Source organism: Buteo buteo, chromosome Z (assembly GCF_964188355.1).
Source record: "Buteo buteo chromosome Z, bButBut1.hap1.1, whole genome shotgun sequence".
NCBI lineage: Eukaryota > Metazoa > Chordata > Aves > Accipitriformes > Accipitridae > Buteo > Buteo buteo.
In genome coordinates this window covers 30,110,166-30,125,763 of record NC_134204.1, presented here as the reverse complement: position 1 = coordinate 30,125,763, position 15,598 = coordinate 30,110,166, and the positions used below count along the sequence as shown (strand labels likewise).

General features: G+C 37.7%; 1 protein-coding gene across 6 annotated transcripts in view; it reads right to left on the bottom strand.

Annotated features, from left to right (window-relative positions):
• Positions 1 to 15,598, bottom strand: part of SMARCA2 (SWI/SNF related BAF chromatin remodeling complex subunit ATPase 2) — a 126,474-nt gene that overhangs the window by 94,727 nt on the left and 16,149 nt on the right. For 5 of the 6 annotated variants that reach the window (XM_075019529.1, XM_075019531.1, XM_075019530.1 and 2 more), the window contains 3 exons: positions 15,055 to 15,178; positions 2,942 to 3,271; positions 1,953 to 2,054 (listed from right to left, as the gene is read on the bottom strand). In XM_075019529.1, coding sequence (XP_074875630.1) covers positions 1,953 to 2,054; positions 2,942 to 3,271; positions 15,055 to 15,178 — 556 coding nt within the window. Of the gene's footprint in view, positions 1 to 1,952; positions 2,055 to 2,941; positions 3,272 to 15,054; positions 15,179 to 15,328; positions 15,405 to 15,598 lie in introns of those variants that run through there. The other variant, XM_075019534.1, reaches the window with a different exon arrangement.

Sequence of the window (15,598 nt, the reverse complement as noted above, 5' to 3'; positions counted from 1 at the left end):
ATCACAACCTGACAACAAGCACAAGTAGGTCTGCTTTTAGAGCTCTATCAGAACTAAACAGCCATAGTTTGAAAACCATATCAGAACTAAATATTAGAATTTCTACAGCTGTACTTAGAAGTACCTGTCATGTATAAACAGCCTTCATTTCATTACAATCTCCTACTAATTGTATTTAAGTATTTCAAATACCAGGAATTTGATTACTCTTTTATCTTACAGCATTCTAATCGTCTTGAAAATTAACACCTCAGTTAACATGAAAATAGTACCTGCCATTTATAGACACTAAGGGTCACAGATTTCAGTATGCCATTATGACAAGTCACCCTTGCATTCAGATGTTCACAAATTGTCACTGACAACAGACACTGCAACAATAAAGATGTCACTTCATTGTCTGAGGAGTCATAGTAATTTAACGCTAGGAAAAACAACTACAAAGTACACCTGCAATCTTGTAATCAACCTTAATTTAAACCCAACATCCTGAAATCTAGATAAAAAGATTCCTTCATAGGAATTTGTCGTTAACACATCTGCATCAAAGTCCAGAAAAGGAACCTGAGTACAAGCTGTAGATTCTGTATTTAGCAATGCTGCATTTCAGCTTATAAAAAACAAGGAAAGAAAGCAAGCCCACCAAAAGCCTCCGTATAGTCTCAGTTTTCAGGGAATTATGCAAATTGAACTGCAAAACAAACACTACCACAAATGACTGCATAATGAATGAAAAATAATTTGAAGAAATAAGCACAATCTTTAAAAATACATCAAATAAAACCTCCAAACAGATACAGCAAGGACAGACAAATTTTTTCTTCTAGAAAAAACAGAAACGAAAAAAGACAAACAGTGAGCAGGTTATAGTTAAACAGGACACATATATTATTATGACATACTGGATTATTTAGATAAAACTATTAATCTAGCAATTCTGTATACCTGCCAGCATTTTTTAGTAGCAGCATTTGAGCTAGAAGGCACTGTGCCTGGTAAACTCATACATACAACCTCTCAAGAAACACTTTTCCCCCTCTTTATTATCCTACTCAAATTTTAAGTATTTGCTGGGAGTATTCCAAGAAAGGCAATTCTACATCTGATTACTTACTAGTATTTCATTTTCTTTCTATGTTGCCCTAAGTAGCTGACTAATGACAGATAATCTTTTATGATATCAACAATCACGGAGTCATCCCTGCTCCCAGATTTACCCACAAGCAACAACATAACATAAATTTTCTACAGTGTGAGAAAAGTGTGTGTTATTCGCAAGTCTGCAATATTGTATTTATTTTCAAATCTCTAAAAAAAAACCCAAAACTTCCAACAATATATATTACTAGGGATTTCTAATTCTTTTCAATACAGTACTTTTTCCACTCTACTTTCAAACAATAAAATTAGCCTGTAAACCTAAATCTGAATTATTTGCTTCAAAACCTGATTATCACATAGGGGAAAAACAGTTACACTGTTCGTTAGATCTCAAAGACTACACTGAACTTTCAAAGCAATCCAATTTAAAAAAAAAAAAAAGCAGCCTAATTCTACCATGATTTGAAAATTTTCGTTTACAGTAGCAAAGACTACAGTTGAAAGACAAGCTTGTTGCAATTAAGCATGCTCAGAACATAACTTATTAAGTAGATCTTACGGGTCTCCCTCAGGCAGCTTACATATTTCATTCTGATTGTACTAAGGTGCCTCATGTTCAGGCTGCCTAACAACTACAGTAATTTGATGTGGCCAAGTCATTCATGGATGAATAAATGGTTAGACCCTCCTTGATTCAAGTCCTAGGCACCGTAAATGTTACGCTATTTTTCTGCATGCCTTTTTACCTTCCCTTTTTTTTTTTTCCCCTGCATCTTTTCCACAAACTCTACCCACGCTGTTTAACCATTATTCTGTACTTGACATAAAATTAGGATTATACTCTGCTATACCTTCAGTCCAAGTTTTAGGCGTAATGGCAGCTGTATGTCCAGGCAGCCCTGGAGCAGGCCCTGGTCCAGTTGCAGCACCACTCATGGTATGTAACCCAATACCTGCAATTTGACAGAGGAAAGAAACTTATCACGATACAAAGCATTTCCAAGTATTCAAAAATTGTTCTGCTTTCTAGCATGCTAGCCTATTCAGGTAAGTAGTATTTTTCTTCATTAAATATATATTTGAGGAGATTTTATTGTGAAAAAATGTTTGTAATGAAGCATATTAAAATCATGCCTCGTAAAAAAAAACCTTACTTGGTAGCAAAGCCATATCCACCAAAATGAAGTGACTGGTGAAATTATTAAAATCATTACTAAAAAGAAAATAGTATCATCTTAGCCCTCAATTTCTAATGTAAACTCAGTAACAGAAGTGTTCAGAAACTAACAGGTGCAGGGCATTTAACGTAACACAGCTTTCTTAGGAACAAAATGTGCTTGCTTACTGCACTGTAACATCTATTATCATTAGGAGAAAAAAATAAGAACATTTTCTTTTCCTTACATTTTTCACTTGACAGCATACTATACATGGTTTGTTTTACTTTCAGCAATGTAACTAATCAGTCAGCTTGCTCCAGATGTTTTTATCTACTTTTCTGCATACAGACAGGAGACTGAAATTCACTCCAAGAAAAACAGTAAAATTGCAATCAGTAAAGTATGATTAACATTCAAAAAATGTCAAGCATAATCAGGATGGACATAGTATTGCGCAGTGAAAAAAACTTTTATTTCAGTTTTGACAATATCCTATTAATAATAGATGTGTTTTATGCACTTGCTCAAGCTTAAAAAGCTTAAAGCCAAAGGCTGCTGTTCACTTAGATGCCAGAACACAGTCCCAAATTATATCCCTGCACATGATCCATTTCTTAATTTTCCACAGGTAGAACTTCAAGAATTACCTGCACAATGACACAAGGCCTAGATTGACTTACCAGACTGTCTGTTGAAGGCACTGGGAGGCTGCTGCTGTTGAATGCCAGGCAGGGTCCTCTTGCCCTGAACAGCAAGCTGGAGATTTTCTGGTAAAGGCTGACCTCTAGCTAACATTTTGTATGCTAGAATCTGAGCCCGCAGCTGATGCAGCTGTACAGGGCTGAAAGGGGAAGGACCTCTGTTAGGTTGATTCATAACTTGTGGGTCTCCTGGTATAATGGGTCCTGGCTGGCTGGGAGTCATCTGGGGTGGAGTTGGACCTCCTCCAGACATTGGACTGGACACATGCTCTGGTGCTCCTAGTGGAGATGGGTGTGGAGACATATAACCTAGAACAGGTAAGAGGATCACAGACTTACCTCTCTGGTTAGTCAAATCTAAATTCAAATGTCTTTAACAGTACATAAGAGTATGAAAATGTCTCTCTCAAGTCAGGATAGCTGTATTACTTTCTGCAAGAACAAAAGTGCAATCTAAAGTTCCCTAGGATATCAAGATAGCCTCATGAGCTATTCTTTCAGAAGAGCTATGATTATACAGTCCAATAATTCCTAAAAATAACAATTACCCTCACATTTGGAGTAAGACAAACTAAAACATGAAATACAATATGGAAGCATCAGGATGTGGTGTGGTTTCACTAGAATGTTAGACAAATATTTCATTGTGGAACACATGCAGTGAAGTCTGCCTATTTCACAGCTTAATATTATAAGTTTATTATGAGGCACACACATCAAGGAATATCCATTCAATGATACATCCCCTCTTTGCCAAAACTCACAACAATACAGAAATAGAAACAGATGGTATTAAGTTTCCATACAATTGGTCTTTAATTTATACGGATTAAAGGTTTGAGCCAAAGAATGTTCAGTACCTTTTACCATCTGGGCATTCAAGAACTTGGAACATTAACTGCAAGCACAAAAATCACCTTCTGAAGAAGCTGCTGAAGACTGTGTTACTCTATAAAGTTCCAAGAGAGCAAGCACAGTTCTGAAGTGAACAGTGCCTGTATCTTATTATAGCACTTGCAAATGCAGTGGTTTTAAGTTTGAATTTTATCACATTTAATACATATTTCTTTGAGCTTCACAATGCATCCATGAAAAGAGATGGCATAGATTTTTGGTGAAATTTCCACGAACATGTAGCATGTCAGAGAAAAAATATGAAAAGCAATCCCTCAGGTTGTGCACAACAGCTACATTTTAAAGATGTCCACCAAGACTGAAAAAGAGGTAACAATATTTGCTTACTTCACTCTGGTATTACAGAGCACGAATAATGCTCTTATCAATTTGAAAAGCCTGAAAAAAACTGTAAAATAAAAAATCATGAAATCTTCTGGCTCACTTCCATATTCTTTAGCAAGCCATGGATCACTGAACTCCAAAGTTCATGCCACATTTGACCTTTCTGTGACACCAATCTACTCTTCTTCCAGTCTTCCTGACACTTTAACTACATCAATTTCATCTATACATAGTCCAGATCACAGAAGCAAGTAATTTTGCCCTCTCTTTAGCTTCACTGTCCTTACTGGCCCTTCAGTGAGGGCAACGTAGGCAAAATCTCAAAGTAGTCTCAACTTTCCTGAGATGACAGCAGCTGTAAGTCACTAGAACTTATACAAGTGGATAGATAAGAGTGCTAAAGGATTTAAAGTCCATCAATGCTGACGTCTAGGGATGAAAATATTCTACCATAAAGTAAAGGTTGTATATGTCTGAGAAAAAGGACGAAGAAGAGAGGATTTCAGCTCTTCTAAAAAAGGAAAATGAGGTAGAGGTACAGTAGGGAAAAAATGGTCATGTGATGGGAAAAGACCAGGTGAGACAAGACAGAAATAGGCCGAGTTCAATCTTGTAATTAAAGATGATGATGACTGGAAAGGAAGAAAACTCTAGTGAGAATAAGAAAAATTAAGCAGCTTGAAAGAAAAATAGGCAAGTGAGGTGAGGAGTTCCAAGGAAAAGGGAGAAAAAGACCTTAAAACGTTAAAATTACTGAAGTTATTTACTAGGCCAATATAAAAATTGTTTATACATCCATTAGTGGTGATAAAAACAATGATAAATAACCATAAGTTTACTCCACTTATTCATCTCCTCCTACTAACTTATTTTTGCCTCAATTTTTTTTTTCAAGAAAAGAGGGGAAGCTACAAATCCCTCTTGCTGAGCACACTGCTTTAAAAGAACACCCACTATGCCACAACAAAAAACAAAATATACAACTGCATTATTGTTTTATACTATATAATGGGATTTATTGCAATGATTATCATTTACTATTACGTTTCTAAATCTCAGAACTTACTTTAAATAGCACCAACTTTGAACTACATTGTTTTCAAAACTGCCTTTCAAAGAAAGGTTTCTTTCCCCCTCTCAAGTATATTGTCCAAATTACATATTCCTTTATCACTGACAGATTTCAGACCCACGATCTTGAAATCCATCCGGACTATAAAAATCTAAAACTGTGGTGTAAGATATTGAGCACTTGTTTTCAGTCCTGACAGTTTCAGCTGCAAGTCTGTGAGTATGTTTCACAGAGAGCAGTTTTTAGAAGCAGGCATGTTTTGAGCTTTTACTTACACTTTCTCTCTCCCTCAAACTCCTATGCATTAGGATTCTTGGCAATAGGAAACTAGGCTTGACAAAAGTAAGAATGAAAGCAAAATTAAAAAAAAAAAAAATCTTAGGAAAGAACAAAAGCCTTCCAAACTTCTTGTAAAGGCTCTAACATGTGGCATTTACAGAACTTTAATTTTGTGATGCTGTATGGAAATTTTCCTTTTTAAGTTTGAGAACTTTCAGAAGATTTAGCAGTGTGACAATACATGCAGTCACAAGCTTGTCTTAATAAAATCTCTACAACACTTGCTTTTTTCCTATCTTATTACACATATTCTAATACAGGTGAGCATGCATACACAGGCTCTGAATAACGACATATGAAGACTCACAAAGACTGAGTTTAACCAGCATATGTCATAAAACAAAAAAAAATTAAAGACACAGTCCATAGGAATGTTTAATATACAGGCAAAGACAGAAACCTTTTTGAACTTTGCAAACACACTTCCATCTGCTATTAAGCACTTCAAATACATTTTTCCCTAGCATACATGAATTTCCACAATAAGTATTCAGCAGGTTTTTAAATACCTAGCTCATTAATTGTTACTTGCTGAACTGCCAAGTACCCCTTCCTCTAGATTTTCCACAAAAAAATTTGTTTTCTATTCTGTATAAACCATTCTGTTTAGTTTAACCTTCAGACTGGAAGATGGCAAAAGCACTGAATTATAAGGTTGCAGAACACTTGCAACAAAAGAGTCCTATTGCTGGCAAAGGACAACTGATAACCTTTAGTTCTCAAAAATATACAGAGTAGAAGACACCCAACACCAGGAAAGGGGGGCCAAATAGACCAACCCACCATTTAAAACTGTGGTAACTCCAAAGCTTTATCAGGTTTCTCCAGGTCTTATCTAGGTAAGTTCTGAAAATCTCCAGTGCTAGTGATTCTTAATCATTCTCATGGTGCATCTTCTCTCTCTGAAGTCCCATCACAATTTCTTTTACATAACTTGTGACCATTACTTTTTGTGCTTTTGCTATGCACCTCTGAGAGTCGGGTTCTGTCTTCACCCATAATCCTTCAATGGGTTATAGAAGAAGCTACATTACAAATCTTCCTCATGTTTTCAGCAGCTAAAAAGCACTGCTTTCTTAACTGTATGCATAATTATAGCAACACACTTATCATCCCACTTTGTTATCAACTTGTTCAACAGAAATCACTGCAACATGTCATAAACAATGTATATGCTTTACAGTATTGATACCGGAAGAAATCCTAGTTCTAACACTTTACCAAACACAAGTATTTTTGGAGGGCAGACTCTATAAATAAAGTTTCTGCTCTAATTGCTTTTAATTTCACTTCAGTTAACGGAAGCAAAGAACATCTTCCTCATCTGTTCTAAAGCTGAAGAACCAGAGAGCTAAAAGTTGAGAGATCTTTTTTCTCCACTTTTAATGCTATAATTAAATACAGAACACATATGAATTCTGAACCCTTGTAACGAATATTAGAAAGAGTCAAGGTTTTACCAGTCCAAACACTGGAATATTCAACAGAGGTCTTAATTCCCCACTAAAAATTAAGACAACTTAAATGATGAAAAAGTCTGAGGATCATATGCCAAATCTTTCTGCTAAAACTGATAGCAAGGGTATATTTTTACTCAAAAACATGACTCTTAAGACAACTGCACTAGGAAGATATAGATAGGATTGAAGAAATTCAGTTGTGTAACTATCACTTCAACCATCGATTAAAGCTAGTTTTAAAAAAAATTAAGGAATCAAGTACATGCCTACAATACACAGTGGAAAATCCATTCATGTTGGACCGAGGCTACAAACTTTCTTAAGGTAAGCTAAATATAATATTTCCCTGTCAGTAGTGTGACCAGGGTTAACACCAATTCTTGTGAAACTCTCAACATAGAGAAAGGGAGGCCGTATGTGTGCAAGTCACTTAAAACTAGGACTGTAGAAATAAACTGTTGAGAGGTCTTAAGCTGGCACGCAGATGGATAAGGTGACAGATCTTTTCTCATCTTTAAAAGCCTGAAAAAAATCAGAAAAGGAAGTGCAGCTAATTTAAGAAAGTAGGGACAATGAATGTTGTTTCTGAAGTAGCAGTAACTTAGTGCTGTAAGTTAAATTTAACTGGTGTATCTTTATAAGTTCAACAAATACTGCGTGGTAATTAAAAATATATACAGATCAAGTGCCAGAACCATAAATCCCTGCAGCACTTGTTTCCACTTACAAATAGCAAGCAAAGACACCCTAACTGTTCAAATTGGTCTGTATTTCACTGCTGTATCACAGTAACTGCATTTATTTTGTTCCAAATTCCAGAAAAACATAGAAATTGTTTGTTTCAGTCCATTTATATCTTTTTATGAATTCTTTCTAATAAAAATATTTTATTTTAAATAAATATTTGCCTTGTCTTTGCATTTTCTTGCCATTCCTCTTACAAAGTCAAATCTAAACATAATTTTCATCTTCTGGATAACTCTGTTTAGCAGTTTAACAATTTATAGTAAATTTCATACTTCTAATATCAATACTGGGTTTTTCAGCACAGTTCATTCACAAAGGCTGAAGGCAGTTTCTAACATAATTCAAATTCAGTTAGGTGTAGAGAGATTACTATTTAAACAGCTAAATATCAAGTTGAAGCAATGGATTGTCCTTTCATTTAACCTATTAGCATTAAAAGAAAGGTATTAAGAGTAAACAGGTACATCATTGTGCCTAAGTTCAAGAAAAGAAAACTGGTCACTGGAAAGTCAGGAATATTACCCTTTCCCCAGTTTGGCAGCAAGAGTGGAAAGGAGGTACTGTTGAGGAGAGAGATACCAATTCAGAATATTTTTCCCCATAAATTAATATCAGACTTCTGAAAACCATCCTATTGCAGTATGACTGCAATAAAAATATGACAATCTGTCTGAGCTAGTAGCAGATTCTTCCTGCATGACCAGCATCTCACTGAGCACCAAGAAAAAAAATCCAGAGTCTTAATAATAAAGTTGCATACCTTATTTTAGTAATTATTGTTTAAAAAAATGCAAAAATCTCAGAACAGTAATTGCTATTCAGATAGGCATTTATGAACAAAATGACAAAGCTCTTGCAGATTGAGCTTACAAATGTTTCTGATTTGGTCATCAAAGTAATCTCACCTCAAAAAGGGTCAGTTAATTATTTCTCAATACAGACTGGAAGAACCATTACATCCAAAATTCTGTATCTACTTGTCCTTTGTAAGTTCAGTGGTCTTTATTTCAAGACTGTTCATTCACAACTGCACATTTGATTTACATAAATTATATCTACAACTGAATTTATCACTCACGTTCGTAGGCATGTATTTTATAAAAACTCCTGCTTTTGTACTAAAGAGACACTCTTTTGCAAGACCTTCTTTAAAAAAAAATTACTAAAAAGACTGCTATTGGAACATTTGACATTTAAATGAAATCTCATTTTGTGATAAGTTCCAACTGTAAACTGCATACAGAAGGACTACTGCCTATGTGTTTATCACAACTGTTCTACTCAGAGCTCCAAGAACAGCAGCATTTTATGAAGACTATCCATCTTCCCATTCTCAAAGAATTAAAACCGTTGTTTCCTCCTCTAGCTTACCAGTTCTTCTCAGAATCTTGGAGCCTGTTTACAGGCTCACAGATTTCTGGCAATAAGGGACCGTTACAGCTACAACAGTCTAGCTAACTTGTCTAAAACAGAGCAAAGACTTTTTGCCTCTAAACAATCTCCTCCCTTTGGTCTGAGGAACAAATGAGAAAGACATCCAGTGTTGACTTAAATTTCATGTGACACAAAATCTACCACAAATACTTGCGTAGCCCTTGTCCCAAGGGTTAATTATCTTCATTAAGTAAGATGCAGATATTAAATACAGTCTGAATTCACCTAATTTCAATTTGCAGGTACCAAAATTCAGTGCGCTTTTTTTTTTTAAAGATAAAGGATCCATCTATTACAAGCCTTTCTACCACCTGGGAATGTGCAGACTGATAAGACATCTTCTAATTGTCTCAGAGAGAATTAAAAATGGAGTTTAACATTTTCCAGGCAAAAAAACAAGTTTTCCAAGTTTCAAATCATTCCTTTGTCTTCTAAATAAGGCACAATTTCACAGAATCACAGAATCATTAAGGTTGGAAGGGATTTCTCAATACCATCTAGCCCCACCCCCTGCTCAAACAGGGTAAGCTACAGCAGGCTGCCCGCAACATGTCCCGTCAGGTTTTGACTGTCTCCATGGATGGCAACTAGACAAACCTCTCTGGGCAACCTACTGTATTGTTAAGCCACGTTTACACTAAAAGCATGCTTTCTTATGTTCTGATGGAATTTCATGTGTTTCAGTTTGTGCCAATTGTCAGATCTTCTGTCACTGATAATCACTGCAAAGAGTCTGGCTCTGCCTTCATCACTCTGTCCCATAACGTATTTCCGAATCTTCTCTTTTTTCATGCTATGCAGTTTCAGCTCACTCAGCCTCTCCTCATACAAAAGATGCTTCAAACATTTGATGCTACCTTAAACTCTTCTCAACATCTTTCTGAACTGTAGTTACTAGAATGGAATACAATACTTTGATACAGCCTTCAGCTAATTCATTAGAAAAGGTGATAAAACTCCTCAATTAATATGCCCTTGCTTCTGTATGCAGGTAGTACATTCCATCTCACGGTTACAAACACTGTATATGGTAATACACACTTAAGTCTGCCAGAATAACCAAAACTCTTTTCAGCCTTTCTGCTTGGTATGATACAATCTCATACCACCTACACAATATACTACTTTGCTCTTAGATATATAATACTGTTGGCTGTGCTAAAATCCATGCTAGAGAAATAAGCACATTCTACTGAGCATCCTGATCAGCCTTTGTAACCAACTGGTTCATTATTTACCGTTAAACCTCTGTGCTCTCTGCAAATTCATCAGCACTAACTCTACACTTTTTTCCAGGTCACTGACAAATACATTGAACAGCACGAAATAGTCCTACAAGAGTACCTAGAAAAATCCACAATTGGATGATCATCTTCTATTTCAGTTAGTTTTATAACTTGTCATTTAACTAGCTTAATATATTTAATATAGGTTATATTGATTTTACCTAGTGCTATCTTTCTCCTAAATCACAATGTCATACAGCATCAGTCCAAGCACCTTTTCTAACTCTGTCAGGCAAAGTTGTGTTGAGAGGTTCAACAAGGCCAAGTGCCGGGTCCTGCACTTGGGTCACAGCAACCCCATGCAGCGCTACAGGCTTGGGGAAGAGTGGCTGGAAAGCTGCCCGGTGGAAAAGGACCTGGGGGTGCTGGTCGGCAGCCGGCTGAGTATGAGCCAGCAGTGTGCCCAGGTGGCCAAGAAGGCCAACGGTATCCTGGCTTGTATCAGAAATAGTGTGGCCAGCAGGAGCAGGGAGGTGATCGTCCCCCTGTACTGGGCACTGGTGAGGCTGCACCTCGAGTCCTGTGTTCAGTTTTGGGCCCCTCACTACAGGAAAGACATTGAGGTGCTGGAACGTGTCCAGAGAAGGGCAATGAAGCTGGTGAGGGGCCTGGAGCACAAGTCTTATGAGGAGCAGCTGAGGGAGCTGGGGCTGTTTAGTCTGGAGAAAAGGAGGCTGAGGGGAGACCTTATCGCTCTCTACAACTGCCTGAAGGGGGGTTGTAGTGCAGTGGGTGTTGGTCTCTTCTGTCAGGTGGCTGGAGATAGCAGAGAGGAAATGGCCTCAAGTTGCGGCAAGGGGGATTTAGGTTAGATATTAGGAAAAAATTTCTTTACTGAAGGGTTGTCAGACATTAGAATAGGCTGCCCAGGGAAGTGGTGGAGTCACCACCCCTGGAAGTATTCAAAAAGTGTGTAGACAAAGCACTTCAGGACATGGTTTAGTGGGCATGGCTGATGGTTGGACTTTATGATCTCAAAGGTCTTTTCCAACCTAAATGATTCTAAGATTCTGTGATCATTAAAGCCAGCAGTAGTAATGATAGACACAACTTTGCCTGATAAGAGTTAGAAAAGGTGCTTGGATTGATACTGTATGACATTCTGATGTAGGAGTAAGATAGCACTAAGTAAAAACAATATAACCTATATTAAATATAATAAACTAATTAAATGACAAATTATAAAACTAACTGTAAATAGGCTGTAAAGTGATGCACAGAGAAACCCCATACATGAGCCAGGATTCATTTTCCTGACAACTGTACAAATACTGTACTGCACTAAGTACTGTACTGTCTATATTTTAATAAATCAATTTTGCTGACAATCTCCACAAAAAGAACAGTAAATTTGCTTGACAAGGCTGACTTTATGCCATCCAGAAGGACCTGGACAAGCTCAAGAAGTAGGCCCATGTGAACCTCATGAGGTTCAACAAGGCCAAGTGCAAGGTCCTGCACCAGAGTTGGGGCAACCTCTGGTACCAACACAGGCTGGGGGATGAAGGGACTGAGAGCAGCCCTGTGGAGAAGGACTTGGGGGTACTGGTGGATGAAAAGCCGGACATGAGCTGGCAATGTGCGCTTGCAGCCCAGAAAGCCAGCTGTATCACAGGCTCCATATAAAGAAGCGCAGCCAGCAGGTCGAGGGAGGTGATTCTGCCCCTCCACTGCACTCTGGTGAGACCCCACCTGGAGTACTGCGTCCAGCTCTGGTGTCCTCAGCACAGGAAAGACAGGGACCTGTTGGAGCAGGTCCAGAGGAGGGCCACAAAAATAATCAGAGGGCTGGAACACCTCTCCTGTGAGGAAAGGCTGAGAGAGTTGGGCTGGTTCAGCCTGGAGAAGAGAAGGCTCCGTGGAGACCTTATCGCAGCCTTTCAACACTTAAAGGGGGCTTATAAGAAAGACAAGGACAGACTTTTTAGCAGGGCCTGTAGCGATAGGACAAGGGGTAATGTTTTTTTAAAAAAAGAAAGATATTCAGACTAGATATAAGGAAGACATTTTTTACAATAAGGTTGGTGAAACACTGGAACAGGTTGCCCAGAGAGGTTGTAGACATCCCATCCCTGGAGACATTCAAGGTCAGGCTGCACAGGGCTCTGAGCAACCTGATCTAGCTGAAGATGTCCCTGTTCATTGCAGGGCAGTTGGACTAGATGACCTTCAAAGGTCCCTTCCAACCCAAACCATACTGTGATTCTATGATTCTTCCTTAAAACTATACTCAGTGGCCTGAATTATAGACAAGATCATATGGAATTAAAAGACAGAGAATGTTCTTTGATTTTACCTAGAACGAGTGCTAGACTAAATGACATTTAACTGATACATGGCCATTCTGCTTATGCTTTCAAACTAACGGCAGAAGCTTAGGGTCATCCATTCCTTGCGGTTTTGAACTTCTTCAGCTACTTTCCACGAAATGTCTGAAAATAATAACATTAATTAGTGCATATATTTATCTACTACAATTTGAGGCCTATAAACAATAAACCGTGAAACAACCAGACCCAGAACTAATAAGGAGCAATTTCTATTTGACATGCGCGTTGTTAAAAATTGTACACAACTGCAACGTAAGCTCAACTATCAGACATCCAAGAATCTACAAGGAAGTGAACCTTATGGTAAGTCTTGGTTTCTAACAATGTACCAAACGCATACTGAAGATTTTGTTAGGATCAGAATATTTACCATGCATCTTTCAATGGATTGTCAGAGAACTCATACTGTCCTCTTCCCTTAAGTGTAGGCATGGGTAAGCTCACACTCTTTTACCACATTGCCTATTTCCACAAAACTTGTAGAAACACAACTGTCTTACAGGACTCTAATCCCATGATAAATCAGACTGAAAGTATCCAATAGCTTTAAAGGCTATTAAGAAACCTGGAGTTCTATCTTGGATCTGTACACTAATGGGGAGAAAGTACATCAGCAGATGGGACTTTCCCCAACACGTATCAGAATAGCCTCAAATGCCATCACCATTTTTTGTGAAAAGATAATTGTGTAAGAAGACAAAAAGGAGACAGAGAGGCAAAGAAAACTAAAATACTCCTCGATGTCAAGAAAAGTGTTTAAAATATTAGAACACGTGGGGATTTTTTTTACCCATTTCTTTAAAAAGCCTGCTTAGATTAGAATGCCAGTATTTTCTGTTTACCTTGCAACAGTTGCAGACATACACCAAAAAGAGAGCAGGGATCTGTAGTCTTTAGCCTGCCACAGCTGCTACTAATACAATCATCTTTTTGCAGAGCAACAGGACCTGGAAGTCTGATCTCAGCCAGCACGGGAAAGAAGAAAACAACTCAGAGCTACTTGTAATTGAAGCATTTGCAACTTATGTTCTTGTATTTTGAGCACATTATGTTTGAATTGGACCATCTTCATTTTCAGACTAAACGCTCTGTTCATTTTAAGGAACAAGTTCCTTACAAGCAAAAGTGAGTGAACGCAAAGTCAGGTAAAATTTTGCTCTCAGATAATCATGCTTGCATCTCATTGAAATCAGTAGAAAAGTTTTAGCTGATGGAGAGCTTGTCCCTGCAAAGTCAGTTCTATTTTCCTTAACTGATGTCAAAGGTGTTAATAGAAAAACAGTACTTTCTAACATTCAAGGTCCCAGACAGGGATTCAGCTGACCAATTAGAGACTAAGGTTTCAGTCACAGCCCACTGTAAAGTCACAAAGCAGTTCAGGCTGAGTTGTTTTGCTGATCTGTACTCATTTTCTCCTTCCAGCATTTCTCTTTATCCTATGTAATAAACATGTAAATACTTCAAACAGGGACCACCTCTTAATAGATTTGCAGAGTGTGTCAAACCAGGACCCTAGTTTCACTTGTGATTCTTCAGGTGTTGCTGTAATCTAATTAATTATGCAATATACAAAGCATTATCTGCTGAACTAATTAATACTAGCAGGTGTTACCAGTTACATCTCCAAGATACTGAGCTGCTTACAGAATGCACGTCATCTTACACTGCAAACTAAAGGGACACAAAGAAGGCATGTAGCAATGTGGTAAAAAGAGTTTCTATCTTCTGGCATAAAAAACTTTGGGAAGAACTTTGATCAGCCCTTGACCAAACATTACAGATATTAAAGGTTTCTCCAAGTTTGCTTGGGTTCTTCTCCTTTATCATTCCTTCACCACAGGATTAAAACAAATCATATTCCAATGCATTTACATTTACAATAGCCACGTAAGATAGGAAAGAACTTGGTGGGTTTTTTTCAGAGATGTGAACTGAAATCTGTAATAGACTTAGACCAATTACTTGCCCCAGCCACAGACTTGAACTGTAGCTTTTTTCCAATACATGACAGATGGACACTCCAGAAAGCAAGCTGATTCAGTTATTCACCTTGCCCTGTGATACTAGTTCAGCCTTTCCAAACAAAGATGAAAGGAAGTAATTGGAAATCTGTTACATGGAACTACTGACTCTTTGTGGAATAAAGGGGCCCCAAAATCATACAGCATGCACAGTATGTATAAACCTTGGCTATGCTGGTCCATTGGACTCTGAGGTGGGCCCATTCCAGGGTGAGGAGGTCGCATACTCTTCATGGAGCCACAATGAACATCTTCAACCATTCCTTTTTCATGCAAGCCATCAATGGACTGTGAAAACAAAGTAAGTATTTATATAGAGATAGTATATAAATCCATTATAAAAATCCAAAGAACTTTAACTCAAAATCTGAACAAATACATAAAGAATACAAACTTTTCTTAGCAATCATCCAAAATAAATATAATGTTAATCTTTACCCTTGGAATCAGACATTTGGGAAAGCACAGAGCACCATTAGATTGCTTGTCCCCTCTGTTTCCTTTCTGCTTTTTTTTTTTTCCTCATGAACTGTTTGGCAATGCCAAGGAGGCAAACTGTCCAAATACAAACACACGAACTGTACTGGCCTCATATTACAAAGCAGTGTAACACACACCAACTTATTAAAGTACAGCCTGTGGCTTGGCTCAAGTTATTTTTAGCCCAAACTTTGCCCTTTCAGTCACTGCTCTACTGGAATGCCCCAA